Source organism: Acipenser ruthenus, chromosome 25 (assembly GCF_902713425.1).
Source record: "Acipenser ruthenus chromosome 25, fAciRut3.2 maternal haplotype, whole genome shotgun sequence".
NCBI classification, from domain to species: Eukaryota; Metazoa; Chordata; class Actinopteri; order Acipenseriformes; family Acipenseridae; genus Acipenser; species Acipenser ruthenus.
Window position 1 is genome coordinate 7617269 of NC_081213.1, and position 16165 is coordinate 7633433.

The 16165-nt window shown below is 40.0% G+C and overlaps 1 protein-coding gene across 6 annotated transcripts in view; it reads right to left on the reverse strand.

The window, feature by feature from the left end:
* LOC117413295 (receptor-type tyrosine-protein phosphatase U) overlaps nucleotides 1-16165 on the reverse strand; it is a 197398-nt gene that overhangs the window by 127502 nt on the left and 53731 nt on the right. For all 6 annotated transcript variants that reach the window (XM_059000198.1, XM_059000195.1, XM_059000197.1 and 3 more), the window contains exon 2: nucleotides 11558-11686. In XM_059000198.1, the coding sequence (XP_058856181.1) occupies nucleotides 11558-11686 (129 nt within the window). The remainder of the gene's footprint in view (nucleotides 1-11557; nucleotides 11687-16165) is intronic.

The window sequence follows — 16165 nt, forward strand, 5'->3', positions numbered from 1 at the left end:
AAACTGCAGATTCCACCATGATTTTCCCAAAGCATTAATCTCTCCCTGTGCAGCGTGGCACTGCTATGAGGCAGCAAACCTCATATTATGGAGAATGGAATAAAATATTAATATTAATAATAATAATAATAATAATAATAATAATAATAATAATAATAATAATAATAATAATAATAAATGGTGTTTAACACATTATGGTGAATCTGCAAGATCAAGTTACATTAGTTTAATTATTTTGTATCATCTAGACACAATCTATGCATAATAACTAATTATGTATAAGCACACAGTAATTAGAGACACTTAATGTAAAGTGTTACCGTACTTTAGTATCATCACGTGTTATATTTACGTGCAGCACACTAACATAGCACATCTGCTTTACCAATTGTGATGAAACTTAGCAAGGACATTCTACAGCAGAAGTTACTGCTTGTTTTATAATCTGGAGTTACAGCGGTTACTGTCTTTATGCAAGTATGCTACATTGTTCTAGGATCTCCTGCCTCCAACTTATTTAATTTGTAAGGCAGTATAGTCTGTCTGGTTACAATCGAGGAATGCTATTCTCTCACAATGTACAGAAAACTACAATAAAGCAAGCCAAGCAAATGCCCACATTTCTCATACAATTCTAAATCCTATTATAAAGCAGAATAAGCATTGTGGCTGTCATCATTTCTGAATCTGAACCATCACAAAATCTAATTTAAAAAGTAAGGTACTTAAGAACATTAACTGGAAAATAATAAAGTGTGCCAGACCCTGCATAACCAATTATCGATAGACTGGTTCAAAGGATCATCAGTCGAATACTAAACAGGTTTTTAATTCTAAGATTGAAAATACAAAAGGAATGTGAATGCACAAGCCTCCGGTCAAGGGACTCGGTTGGTCTCTACACTCAGTGGACAGTCACCAACACTATTTCACTTTTCAGCATCATTGCAAGTCTGTCCTTGGCACAAATACCATATCAGTTTAATGTATATACACTGCCAGCTAAGAAAGACTAAATAAAAAAGGCAGTTTTAAGCCTGAACTTGAAAATATCAGCTGTTTTAGCACTCTGCGCGTGACACAGCATTCCAAAAGGGAAGAGGGACCGAGAGCTGAACACCCTGTCATTACAATCAGGCTCTTGGGATGGCTGATCTCAAGCTAGGATATATGTAGTTAATAGCTTGCTCAAGAGAGGCAGGAGCTGTGGAGCAGGGTTCTGTACAATACTAGAGGGTTATAGTACAGCAAACGTCTGTGGATGTGTGTTATACTGGCAGTAGCAAAAGTGAATAGACCAAGGCTGAAAGGCGAGTAAAAACTCAGCAAAAACAGTTGATGTCATGAGTTGGAATTCTCTGTGATGTGTAGAACCCAGCTTGCACCCTGACTTTTCTGACTTTAAGCCAGTCTAATAACCTAAGATCTAGGGGATGTGTGGGTTTGGTAGAAGTATTCTGTCTACAGCAACGTGGGCTTGCTGTAGCCTATTCAGTGAACTTAAATCAGAACCCCAGATTATACCCAAGTTTCTCGCATTTGATGTATTATTATTATTATTATTTGTTTATTTAGCAGACGCCTTTATCCAAGGCGACTTACAGAGACTCGGGTGTGTGAACTATGCATCAGCTGCAGAGTCACTTACAATTAAGTCTCACCCGAAAGACGGCGCACAAGGAGGTTAAGTGACTTGCTCAGGGTCACACAATGAGTCAGTGGCTGAGCCGGGATTTGAACCGGGGACCTTCTGGTTACAAGCCCTTTTTCTTTAACCACTGGACCACACAGCCTACTGTAGAGGGAGGTTCAAGACTTAGGTGTATTGCCTCATAGCTCATGTAGGGCCCATCTTCAAGCAGGATGAGTCATACAATAGGGAGCTTGCAATATCAAAGCCCAGACTTGCGTGTCTTTGCTGGAGGCCCATAGGGAGTGATGCATTGGCCTTTCAGTTACCACATGCTTGGGAAGGAAAATTGTCTGGGCTTTCTTCACCTGACTACATCACTGGCCAGGTGTCAAACGAGACTAGGTGGGACCAGCAGAGCCGATCTCCTCCAGGGTTCAGTTGCTTGGCAACACCCTCTGCTTAGGTTCACAGGCGTTCTTCAGTCGACTTGGGCCGACATTGGGGAGACAATTTGTGAAAAAAAAAGCATGTATTATATGAACAATCTTCAGAAGTCACGCCTGTGTTTTTATAGACTTGAGGCATTCTGCGAACCTCTCATTTTACTACAAAAGATGATACTAAAATATAATGTCATTGTTCCATAGCTCAGCATTCTGTGCACCTTTATCACAAATGAAGCACTGCAAGTGGCTTAAATGACACAGAAATATGTAAAAGAGAGAAACATAAGGCACATTTAACTGTTAACAATGCAGCATTTCAGTTCATACAGAATGCATTTCCCCACGTTATGGTACGCATGGGTGTGCTTGAGCAATGTCTATGTGAATATTTGAATATTTAATAAGATATAAAATTACATGGGCAAAGCTTGAGGCTGTTTATATTTTTAAAACCCCATTGGATTTTACTCATTTTACCCACAGCACTCCGGATATCAAGTACAATAAGTAAGAGAACCCCACACTGAGCAATGCCTAATTAAAAAGTGGCAGCAAAAAGCTATACAGACCCTAAATGGGGGGGCTGTGTCGGTTCTCAAGTCCTTCTGTGTATATTTTGTGTACTACACTCCCAAGAGCTTCTGTAACTACGTAAGATTTCAACACAATTTTGTCATCATAATGACTCCACGTTTAGCACAGTGGCCCCATGCAGCAGGAGAAGCAATTAGAATGTCACTTAAGCATACCTCCCATTGAGGCATTTAAAATCGGCAAGTGTGGTAATCAAAGCCGCACAGCCCAGATCTGTCTGAACTGAAGCAGATGTTAATGTAATTCCTGTAAACTTCACACCTTTGTAAGGTGGAGAACTGGCACAGAATTCAGACACCCTAATACTTTTAGGTTGACTGTTTAAGCTGAACATCCATGTCCAATCTGCAGTACTGTACGACTTCCTGCAGCCCCACATAACAGAATATACAGTAATGTTACAACATACATAAAACTAAATAATTGCTATGTTTTTTTTCTTACCCATCTTCCTTCCAGAAGGCAAAATACAATACCAAAACCATCTGTTTTTTTGCAGGTGCGCCATTTGCAATCTGTGTCGCTTTTAATTGTACCCCAAGGCTAACAAATGAAGTGTCACTGGCTAATGCTTACACTGCGCTCCGTTTTGAGTTTAGTAACAAAGAACATGATTTCTTTTTATGGCAGAACACAGGCAGCTAGTATTTAATTCAAGGCGACTGGACACATTTGAAAAATTCATGATAACAAAGGCATTACCTGGTAGGTCGTTATGTACATGGAGAGTTTCCCTTGAAAACAACCAGAGTTGCGTGTGTATTCATACTGTCACCAATCCACTGTCACTGCTGTTTTACAGGTTAGTTCTTTACACTGTCTAATCCACTAAGCCCTTTTCACACTAAAAACCTACCCGAGTCAGAACCTGGAGTCATGCGGGTCGGGTATGCGATTTCACACTGCTTTTGATAAAGCAAGGTTGACCTGGGTGAAAGACAAGTAAGCAATACGCGTATCTATGCCCCGGAAGCAGCTTGTTACGGACGCTTCCATCCAAGCTTCTCTGGATTGAACTGTCAGCCCAAATGTTGATTAGAGAAAATGTTTCTTCATCCCTGCTGCAATCTGGCTCATGGTGTGTCTCAATCAACAAAAATATTGACTAAACAGAATAAACAAAAACATTCCTCGCGGAAGTGAAACCTTCACACAGGCGTTTGTTATCGGCCGTCAAGCATTTTATCTCTCTCAACTCGGGTCAAAGCGTGTCAACGCACATCCTTAGGTGGGGTCGCTGGGACCCAGGTTAACCCGGGTACAACCCAGGTACGTAGTTTCACACTACGCAGGATTGTGACCCAGGTAGCCAGAACCCGTGTCCGGACCAGGGTAGGCGTGCCAGTGTGAAAGGGGCTTTATATTCTTGTCAACCATCGCTTGCTGCTGAAAAAACCATTGGGAGCCAGCCAAAGGTGAAACGTTTGTTCCTCCCCAACGTCACCTGCATGGATGAAGTGTCATTCATTAATATTATAAAATAATCCATCATTCATTTTTAATATAGGAAACCGCAAACGTGAGCGCCAGCCTCCTCCCCAGTCTAGGTGGTAGGTGGTGGTATTTTTATTACAGGTATTGAGATGAGCTGGTAAATGTTGATGCCATAAAACAAGTCAACCCTACTTCTACTTTAAGCATGTATTCTTTCCAGTCCTTTTTCCAAAAAATCAGTAAAAGGATTGCTCAGGCTGCCCAGCAGATGTGGGGGTCTTCAATACGGGAAAGCAAGAGAGAATACCAAAACACAGCACGAGTACGTTCAGGTAAGATCAAAATGTTCATAATGAAAAAATAAAGTATTTACAACACTATGATTGTTTAATTACGATACTGGCTCTTTAAATAACTTAGTTTAATAAGATAGGGTTCAGGACAAACGACACACAACATTCCTTGGTTCTTCTAAATCTAATAGCCAAGATCCTGGGGTTGTTTCTAACACACAATTACTGTATGTTTGACACAATGCTGCACCAGCAGATATTGGTACACACTCTGTATCGACATAAGGCTTAGTTGAAACGTACTATCATTATGTTGTCATATTAGTTGGCTGATAGCTGAGTATTTATATATTAAAACATCCTCATCTGATCTTTGAAGCTAGCCCTCCTCTGATCTCTGAAGCTAGCCCTCCTCCTAGAACCCCAGCTGTGCTTCCACGCATGGAGAGACATGCTGGCTCAGAGGGGGGCTCTCTTCTGCCTGGCGCATGGAGAGACGCGCTGGCTCAGAGGGGGGCTCTCTTCTGCCTGGCGCATGGAGAGACGTGCTGGCTCAGAGGGGGGCTCTCTTCTGCCTGGCGCATGGAGAGACGTGCTGGCTCAGAGGGGGGCTCTCTTCTGCCTGGCGCATGGAGAGACGTGCTGGCTCAGAGGGGGGCTCTCTTCTGCCTGGCGCATGGAGAGACGTGCTGGCTGAGAGGGGGGCTCTCTTCTGCCTGGCGCATGGAGAGACGTGCTGGCTCAGAGGGGGGCTCTTCTGCCTGGCGCATGGAGCGACGTGCTGGCTCAGAGGGGGGCTCTCTTCTGCCTGGCGCATGGAGAGACGTGCTGGCTGAGAGGGGGGCTCTCTTCTGCCTGGCGCATGGAGAGACGTGCTGGCTCAGAGGGGGGCTCTTCTGCCTGGCGCATGGAGAGATGTGCTGGCTCAGAGGGGGGCTCTCTTCTGCCTGGCGCATGGAGAGACGTGCTGGCTCAGAGGGGGGCTCTTCTGCCTGGCGCATGGATAGACATGCTGGCTCAGAGGGGGGCTCTCTTCTGCCTGGCGCATGGGACGTGCTGGCTCAGAGGGGGGCTCTCTTCTGCCTGGCGCATGGAGAGACGTGCTGGCTCAGAGGGGGGCTCTCTTCTGCCTGGCGCATGGAGAGACGTGCTGGCTCAGAGGGGGGCTATCTTCTGCCTGGCGCATGGAGAGACGTGCTGGCTCAGAGGGGGGCTCTCTTCTGCCTGGCGCATGGAGAGACGTGCTGGCTCAGAGGGGGGCTCTCTTCTGCCTGGCTGAGAGCTCATACAGGACCACGGTGTTAAAGCGATTGCAGCAAAATAAAAAATTCCACACATTTTCCATGCCATGTACATCTATTAACTATACAGATATCAAATGCGTTGTTTTGAAAGAAACCTATGCTTTAGCAAACATGCATTTTCATTTCAAAACATGACAGAGAACTGATTTCTAGCTAGTGTAGTACCAGAGGTTTTAAAATGATTTGCGATAGCACGTGTTTCTTTCAAAGCTGTGAGAACTATACAGTGAATGGAAGGTCATGGCATGTAAGATTTAAATGGGCAGCAGTGTGGAGTAGTGGTTAGGGCTCTGGACTCTTGACCGGAGGGTCGCGGGTTCAATCCCCGGTGGGGGACGCTGCTGTACCCTTGAGCAAGGTACTTTACCTCGATTGCTCCAGTAAAAACCCAACTGTATAAATGGCTAATTGTATGTAAAAAAAAATGTGATCTCTTGTAACAACTGTAAGTCGCCCTGAATAAGGGCGTCTGCTAAGAAATAAATAATAATAATAATAATAATAATAATAATAATAATAATAATAATAATAAATAATGTGAACTGAGGAGTGTCTGGCTTCTTAAATGCTTTAAAAGCTTGACTGGGTATATCTTCCCAGTTTCTGACAGCAGGGCTAGCTAGTCCGCAGTTAATGCATTTCTCTCAATGACTTCCCAGAGGGCTTTTGCAGCCTGATGCCAACACCAGAGGTATTAGAGTGAAACGCATAGGTTCAGACACGCCAGACCCAATGAAATACCTCTCTGGAGAATACATAGACATGGGAGGTCCAGAACAGGGCCAGGTATACCAAACTGAATATTCATAAGCAACTCATTCAATATATGAAATGTTATTAAAAGAGAAAGTAGTTTTTTTCAAAATGTGAAAACAATTACTGTATGCCTAAGTTAGGGTTGTCAAAAACATTACAAAAAAGCATAATATAGCATTGAATTTAGCAGCAATCAAAGCAGATCTATGGCTTTTACAAGGAAATGACAATTTCGTTTAGAATAATTAAGCAGCTGCGATGTCCCGCAATCAGGTTCATTTAAATAAAACCCCAAGCTGTCTGTACACTACATTATTCCACTGTTGAGCCAGATTGGACAGACCACTGTTTTCTGTGCTTAGCATGGATCCAAGCTTAAATGGAAACCTGCTTACCGCTAATTGCTCTGTGAACCAAATTCAAGATCAGTTCTAGCTCAGGAAGCCAAACAAAGAGTATTCAGCATTTTATTATACTGACAAAATACTTCAAACTAATTGTAATACTGCATAATGCACATTTAAACACTCCAGAAAATATACCTCCATTATAAGTGCAAAATTGGGTGAGTAGTTGATGCATGTTGGCAGTAGGGGGCAGTGTGGGGAAGTTCCTTTCTAAATAGTGGGTAAATACAGATCTTATATTTAGGGTTTCTGATGATCAGAGTTTTACCCACCAACTTTTATACTCTCCTTTAAGAATTCAATTGATACCTGTTAAGCCATCCGTGTTTCTCAATCACAACTGAGAAACATGTTAATTTAAAACATTAATTTAAAATGTACAGATTTTTCTTGTGAAATAACTAACTGGGCTTTTAAAATCAGCCAAGCCTTAATTTGTCATTTAAGCGGACCGTACAAAGGAAATCAGAACATGTTCATAAGCGAGCAAACTTTATTAAAGCTATACTGAAATAGGTATTTTACGCTGGACACACTATTACAAATCACTAACTGTATTTACACTAATAAAGATGAGTCGCTTCTGCTTTTAAATGAAAAAAACGACGGTTTTAAAGCCCATTTAGTTGTTTCACATTTAAAAAAAAAAAAATTGTAAATTAAATGTTTTACTATTAGCATGTTTCTCAGTTGTGATTGAGATACACAAATGGCTTAGCAGGTATCAACTGAATTTTTAAAAGGAGGGTAGAAAAGTCAGGGTAAAACAGTGCTACTGGTTCAAAACCTCTGACAAACACTAACATTCTGAAGATTAAAACAACGCTATATCATGACACAGATCATTTCTTTGAGCTCTGCAAGAAACAGGCAGAGTTCCCTTCCTTGTGTACGGTTCTGTACCGGTTGTTAAAAGGAGAGAATAATGTGTATTTTATTGTCCTCTTTCAAGAGTCTTCTTCACCCTGCAACATCAATAAACTGAATGCATTTCATCAATACATCATTACAAGCAAACCGTATGTTCTATCTGCCCTACGTGGCTGATTCCATAGTCAGTTTGTGAACACAAAGGGTAGCTACAAGGATGGAGATCAGGGAGCCAGAGGGATGCTAAAATAAAATGCAAATAAAGGAAGCCTGGATTGTTTTATCCATGTATTGGTGATGAAGCACCATAGGCCCTATTCACAAAGCTTCAGGGACTGGAGAAAAAGTCCTTCTCAAGAGCAAGTAACTGTGTTTGAGCTGGCAAACGTCAAAAGATCCCTGCTCTGACTGGAAGTGACCTCGCTTCTTTACAGTAGCTTACTCGACACGTTGTCTACTGTGTTTTATTTTATGTATTTATATTTTTCAAAGCCATGGATAAAGGCATTTTTATATTGAAAGCCTGCTGGTTTTCAGCTGGTCATACTGGTTCAGGAGACTTGGAGCTGGTTAAACTGGTCCAATAAAAAATAGGTCCATTAATAATCCCTTTAGTATTGAGTCAACTGCATTTGTCTACACTGTCTGCGGTGTCTGGGATTTTTTTATAGTGTACCTGCTGGGTGCCCAGTAAGAGGCCAGTAAATATGTGTTTCAATTCCCAACTCTTAGATGGTTACCAGCTCACCAGTAGTTGCTGGAATGTTTAGCAGGGGAACATCATATCAAGTATTTCACAATCCCTTTAATTCCTGGTTAGGCCAAGCCAACTGTAAATTGTCAAGTACTATACTTTAATGACCCTTCACTGTATTTACTGCCCTCGATAGTTCACACTCTCTGTGCGCAGGTTTATGTGTAAAATAAAATAGTAAAAGAGATATATGAAGTGACTAAAAGGGTAAATGATTTTAATTCTCTGTGCAGAGAGGGAGGAATGAGTTTTTCTTGCTTTAATTTGTGTTTGACAGATGCTATGTGGAAAGTGGAACAACAGTGTGGGAGGAGATGGAAAGCCAGTTAGAGATATCAAACTGATTTAGTATTTTTCAGTAAGTTTTTGTTTACTGTGTTGTTTTGGCAGAAAGCAGAACTTTGTAGAATTTAAAAACGAGGGCAATAAAAAAAAAGAAAATGTACAAGTGAGAAAATGTACAAGTGAGTGGGCCTCATTATCTTAGTAACTTCAAGAACTTGCTCGAAGTGGTTTTGTTTTTATTTTATTTTAATAAGGTTGGGGTTTTCTTTGGGGAGGTATCCATAAAAAATCTGAAAATTATTATTCAAGGACAGGGAGATAAACGATTCAGTAATTGGCTCTCCCATGCATCTCTCTATTACACTGCATTTTCTTAAATGATTCTATTTTAATATAAATATCTGCCAGTTATTTTATACATCTGGGGTTTCTTTAGTGATTCCATTTCATAGTGTTTTAAGATAATGGCTATGTAGGGACTTGCAAAAAATAATTTCAAACTCAAATACGAAAACATGCTACAGTGGTGCAGCCTTCCAGCTCTGGATGTCTGGGTTCGAATCCAGTTAAAATACTCTATTGAAATGTACTTGGTATTCTCAACAAATCCCTCAGAGGAAATCGGTGAAATTAACCACACAAATTGGTGTCCCACTTGGGATAGCCTTCACCTTAACATTTTCCATTTTCCATTTTCCTTTGGATGTTTGGAGTTTTGCTTAGAAAGTCCTAGTTGCCTAAAAAACCGTCATTCCAGACAAATCTCACAATCAAAAATTATTCTTATTTGAAAAAATATATATATATATATATTAAAAACAGGGAAAAGAAACAAAATAAATGTAATGGCAAATCTTTCGACAAAGTCTTTTTCAATTTATTCTTCAAGACAGTTGATCAGTAATTTAATTTATTTAGTATTTACAGTATAAATTATAAATTCAAAGCTATTTAACCTTTAATTCAAAGTCGCCTGAAACAAATAACTTGATAGTTATCGTCATAGTTCAATATGAATACTAAGTACTCAGAAAAACTAAACCAATAAAACATAAAACAGCACCCATCCAGATAGCTGGTCTGGGAGTAGAAATGCCTGGTTTTGATGCTTCTGTGTGTTTTGTGTCAATCAAAACTGTAATCTTTTGATATTTCTTTAGAAAACAGTTTAACTAAAAAATATATATACAGATTATGTGTATTCAACAAGTCCCCCGATGCCTTGATAAATAATATTCACCCAACAGGAAATTGGAGACAAGCCAAAGAAAATCAATTGTGATCTCCGCTGATAAAAGAGTGCATTACTCAGCACATGAATAGAAACATTTTAATAAATGGGTGAAGTGAGCTGGCTAAGCCTGATAAAGAGACAATAACTTTCAAAGCAAGGTCTATACCTTGAGCAACTGACTAAAAAACAACCCTCTCTCCTTATCTGACAGGAAATTAAATCAAAAGCTGTCTTGCTCTGAGCCAAACCTATTTGATGATACTAAATGATTCCTTCTGACCTTCACCTTCTTTGTAATTTTACAGAATTTGTTAAAGCATAGAACATTTTAAATTTCACAATTCTCTTAGAATTGTAGAATTTCAGCCAGCATTTTATAATGAATTGGCATCTTAGCCCTTTGAACTGAATGGAAAGGCAAGGGCTGGGCATGAACCGCAAACCATACAGTTCAACGAATGTTTAGAGAGAACTTTACTTTAGAGAATCATGTGTTTCGCAAGCTAACGTACAGGCTACAGCTTATATGCAAAGAATGCAGATATTAAACTTACCTGTTTCACACAGCGGTCAAGATTCTGCCCCATTAACGAATTGGCATCTCAGGTCATTGATTCAAATGGAAAGGCTAGACCTTGGCGCTAACCACGCAGCATACGGTTCATAAGACAAATGTCTTACCATTCAAATAAAGAACAGGCTTTCTAGACCTTGTACAGCACCTACAAATGCATTGATTGAGTTGTAATTCACAGGAGAGAGTTCCCCCATATTGAGCCAAAGACTGCAGCCCACTAGGTTAGTCCACAGAGAAGACACATACCTTCCAAATCTCCCATTCCACAAATTAGGTGATTTGTCTACCTCAATGCCAGCTTTACAAGACAATGACCAGCGTGGCAATTAAACTTGCAGCCAACTAACCTTAAAAGAAATAAAGCCTGCAGGGGCATAACCAGCCCCTACCCACTGTAAAATGCAATCACTCAACAGACATCATTTCAGCTTTCAAAATGGCAAGGGTAGTATAGTATGTGCCAACAATGTAAATCCTCCTGCATATCCACTCATCATGTTACTAAATCAAGGAGTCAGTCAATTAACCAATGTATAGCACAGATATACAAATGGCCAAGGTTTCAGCACATTTAACACAGCGCTATAAACTAGCAGTGTTAAAATATTATTTCTGTAGATGAACAAATTACAACTTCTAAAAATCTCTGGAAAACTTTCTCTTAAGTTGGACATCAGTACACAAAACAGCTCACATTTTTTTGCTAAGAATAACAGATACATTTAAAATGTGCAAGTTTGAATGAAAAATGTTCCCTACTGTATCAAAAATGAATTGTTGCTTTATTTTAAGTCCTTATTTGATTTGCAAATACAACTGCACATGGAAGCGGACTGTATAACACCTGTGCAGCGTTTAGCCGGGTCCTTTACGGCTCATTATGATTCAACGATACAGGTTCTATGTAGATTGCAGCTGCTTTGCAGGTCAAATATAGGCCTTAGAAGACACTATGGTGTGGCAATCTTACCGGGCAGGAGGTCAGAAGTGGAGTGCGGCGCTGGATAGGTCTTGACCAGCTGCCAGTCAAAATCATCTTCCTCGCCCTGGCTGTACTCACAAAGGCTGGGATCAGAGCCTTCATCGAAGGTGCAACCACCTGGAGACAAGAAGGGGGGGTGGAGTGGGAGAGTTTAATCACAGACGAGTCATCATAGCAACACAGACACACAAGGGGCCAGGTTTACTAAGCACCAGTGAAAAATTGGTCCACATTTTTCAAAGTGAAATGTTTTAGAAAAAATTGACAAAATTGTTTTTGTCTACTTCTATAAAAAAAAAAAAAAGCTTAGAAATAAGCAAATGTTGCACTGAAGCAAAGGTTTAGGAAATCTGAACCAGTATCTACCTAAATAAAATGTTATATTTTTCACAGTTCCCTCTCTCCCAAACAAAAACAAAACCAGTGCACACACAAACAGTCCTTATAACCATGTAATAATTGCACAATACCTGAAGTAAAAAATATTTGTATAAAACCAATGAGTTTATTGTATTATAGCCAAATGCAATCTATAACATCTATAGGAGGCTAGGAGTGTATGCTAAAAGCTTGGTGAAAACTGGTGCAAAGGCAAGGCAGTTAGACATGTAGAGTGTGACAGACAGACAGACAGACAGAGAGAATCGGTGATAAGGATCCCTTTTTTTGAACAATGAACCTAAATAAAACATGCTAAAAATAGTGTGTGCTGCAGTCAACAGTACTTAAAAAAACGAAAGCATTCCCAGCGCTGTACTGGTGTGGTAGCAGCTTCTACTGGTCCCATTGTGGTACCATTGCTTCTCTCTATATCAAAATAGATAATGCTACAACTGTACCAATAAACATCCAAAGCCATTGTAGCTTCCCTCTGCATTGCAGAAACATCATAAGCAGGGACAGTGTTATCGTTAATAGTCACTAGAATAACTATCCTTATTTTATTTCATATAAAAAGTAGTTTACAAGTATTCACATTGTTATTAATGGATCTGAAAATAGTTTTGTAGCAATTATTTTCTACAATATTGTCCTACAATAACATCCCAGATCTCCTTTCTGACTGGGTCCTGGGAGATATTATAGACAAAATCAACAAGACTGAGTCAATATCTTACATTGTATTCAAACCCACATCAATTAATAACATTCATGAGCTCAGCAGGGTCTCATAATACTGTAGCAATGTTTTTAAAGGACCACAGGCTGGGTATAATCTAATTGCAGTAATATATCATCAACTTGATGAACCCCAGAGGCAAAAACTAAGTATACCCAAATTACATTTAATAGCTGGAGCCTGTATGGCTTTTTTGACAGGTAGGTACGGCATAGTGTCTTGCTAATCTTTTCCCATTGGCTTTGGATCGCACTTAGATCAGGTCTAGGTGTGGAAGTGTAATATAAACTTTTAGCATTTCTACTTGACAACCTATAGCACATGCAGACTGATAATTATGTTACGGTTAACTAGGGGTGTCACAATGCAGAGACAGCACGATACAGATCACGATATGCATCACGATACAGGGGCTGCTTTGTTGATGTGCAACAACTACATACCCAAGCCTTCCGTTTGCCTTGTGGCTTACCCTTCACTGTGGTTGCCAACAGCGATGAGTCTATTACAGTGCAGCACAGGGGTCTTTCTCTTGCTGAGTCTGTTCTAGTTTGACCCCCCTGTTGGTATTTGGATCTGACATTTTTGTGTCTGGCCTGTAACACTTTACACGTGTTGGCATTTCATTTTATTTGCCACGTTTCTGCCCAGTTCTGTATTCAGTCTTTTTGGATTTCCTGGATGGCTATAGGTGTGCCGGGCACTCCCACAAGCTTTGAGCAAATCTGACAAGTTTGTGATGAGGAGCATGTATTCATACCAACCGCTAATCCCATCTATTCATTCTTCAAGAATCACATGATGCACTTTTAGTATCTTAGCAGTGTTTTTGTTTCCCTTGTAAGGAGCTAAGGAGCTTTGTGAAGATGGGAAGTTTGAATTGCCTGGATCTCTGTGCTGATTTCTCGTGCTTGTTGACTTTGCTCTTGATATCTGCACTGCTCGGATGTGCTACAGTATGAACCATCTAGCTCCTGGGGAATTTCCTTGTTTTCTGTATCCGTTTCAAAACGAAATACCACCATCTGCCACATCCTAGGGATTTTCAAAGTGAAAGCAATGTGTGTATTCATGTGGTGTGCTCGGTCTTTGTTTCTGTGCAGGTTCTTTGTTGGGTTTTTAGTTAGGTCTTGCTGTCGGCAAGACTGCCCCAGTTTCTTGAATGTTAAACAAGCAGCAGTGTGAGCCGAGTTAAGAATACAATAATAATGAATACAATAATTTAGATTTACCAGCTTTTATATTTCAGTTTAAATATGATACTCAGTACTGGTAGGCATGAAGAGGGATTTTTTCCAGCACCAGGCTGCAGGTTCTGTGGTTAAAGAAAGAGGGGGGGGGGGGTAATGCACTTGTCCTTCAACTCTGGCTACCACAGGGTAAAAGAACTGAATTTATTTAATCTGAAACAAAGAAGTTAACCCTAACCAAGAAGCGCAGCACAGAAACCAGGACCAAAGGACAGGACTTAGCCATTACATGGAGTTTAGGACAGCAGGGGGCAGGAGACATTTCTTTACACAGAGTGTGGTAATGGTATGAAATGGGGTAGCTGGTCGTGTTATTGATGCTGAACCACTGAGTAAAATCAGTGCAAGGAGGGAGCATGATCCAAATACAAGGCAAACCGTATAAGAGAAATTCTCTTTCTCCTGGTGATCGCTCGAGAGAAAATGTTGAGAAATGCATTGCCCGGTTGATTTCTGACCTGTGGTGTGTGAATAAAAATTTCAAAAAAAAGAGGAGTCGGCAATATGTTTGAAAATATAACACTGTGATAAGGACAACAAAGGTAACGTAATGCACCCTTTAAAACACTGATGGGTGTTCTGCAACATTTAACATGCAATTACAAACATCAAAAGTCACGTTTATGGTGAAAAAGACGTTGCACATACAGTACAGGACACAGCAAACAATGTAGAATTATTGTATAACCAAAATCTCATTAAAAAAGAATTCCAATACATCCCCTTTTGGTGACTATCCCTTTTATAGAGTAGACTGTGTACTACATATTTGACAAATGAGTTTTCATGGTTTGAGGTCCCATGCTTTATTCCACTCTAAATTTGACCTTTTCAATCTATATGTAAATTGAGAATGAACCTTAGAAATCCTGTGTTCGCACACATTTTTCACACACCTACACATCCTCAGTGTGAAGGAAACTTTGCTCAACCAGCTATTAAAATACAAATGGATCAATCAAATGACAGTTTTATCACAGGTGTGGAGACTAGATTAGACAAACAGAGAACAGTTTGTTCATGCTCAGTTATTGGGATCAATTAAGACACGACTTGACTAAGTTATGGAATCAATCAGTTACCAGGAACAGGATGAGCATTGATGGGCCCAATGGCCTCCTGTTTGTTTGTTCGTTCATACATCCATCCATACATCCCTGGTAAGGTATTTTCCAAAACCCAAATTTCAGAATCTACCAAAGTCCGATGATGGAAAAAAACTCAACTGACAGCTAGTCAGATTCATTTAAACTTTCTTTTCCTGGAAGTGACCAAATTAAGCAAATTCAATTTCAACCAACGACAAAGGAGCTTTAGCTAATGCATGGTGTGCTTTGCAAATTCATCCCCTAAATTAGAGTTTAAAAAAAAAAAAAAAAACTTTAATTTAATAGCTTACTTAATCAAGTTGCAAAATGTTTGTGTACTTAATTTAAATGGTATAGAAATATAAAATGAACAGAAGGCATCAAGGAATGTAGAACTATCAGTTTCTTTGTTTAATTAAATTCTCCATGGGGTACAACACCAATTTGTCTCCTTGTGCCAGCAATTATTCCAGACACAGAGCGTGTTCACGTGGGTAGCATCTGCGTCAACTTTATTGGGGTGGTTGAATCCCATCCCCTCCTAATTTAGTTTATTACTACTAATTATTCAGAAAATCAGTGTCTGCATCCGTGGCTGTTTTTTGCATTGTGTTGCATTCACATACTGAATGAAATGTAGCTTCATTATAAAATGTAGCCCATATTCCTCAGACTGCCTGTACTTGCAGTTTTTCTTTATCCTGTCACAGTTTAAGGAACTACAGCCTCCACAATGCACTGCTCTTCCTGAAAGTAAATAGAAGAGGCTGTATGGAGAACATGGAAAGTGTCCTGCTGTTTTTGTGCAGTGCTCCACGTTTAAAAGAATAATGAATTTAGAATGGGGCACTATAGGAAAAGTGTATTGTGTTTGTGACGGGGTGTGTTGGCAAGGAGACTCAGAACCAGAAACGCAGAAGTTTAAGCGCTTACGGGCACTTATTTACAATACATTTCATAACACAAAACAAACACTGTACACACCTTCACCATCACAATTCTAAACTAATACCCGTCATCACCTTAGTTACACATTCCCGCGTGTTTTTGCAGGAGGAATTTAACCCCCTCCTTGCCACCCAATATTACCCACACCTGTGCACCGGTGCCACAGTGTTCCACTCGCATTATAAATTCT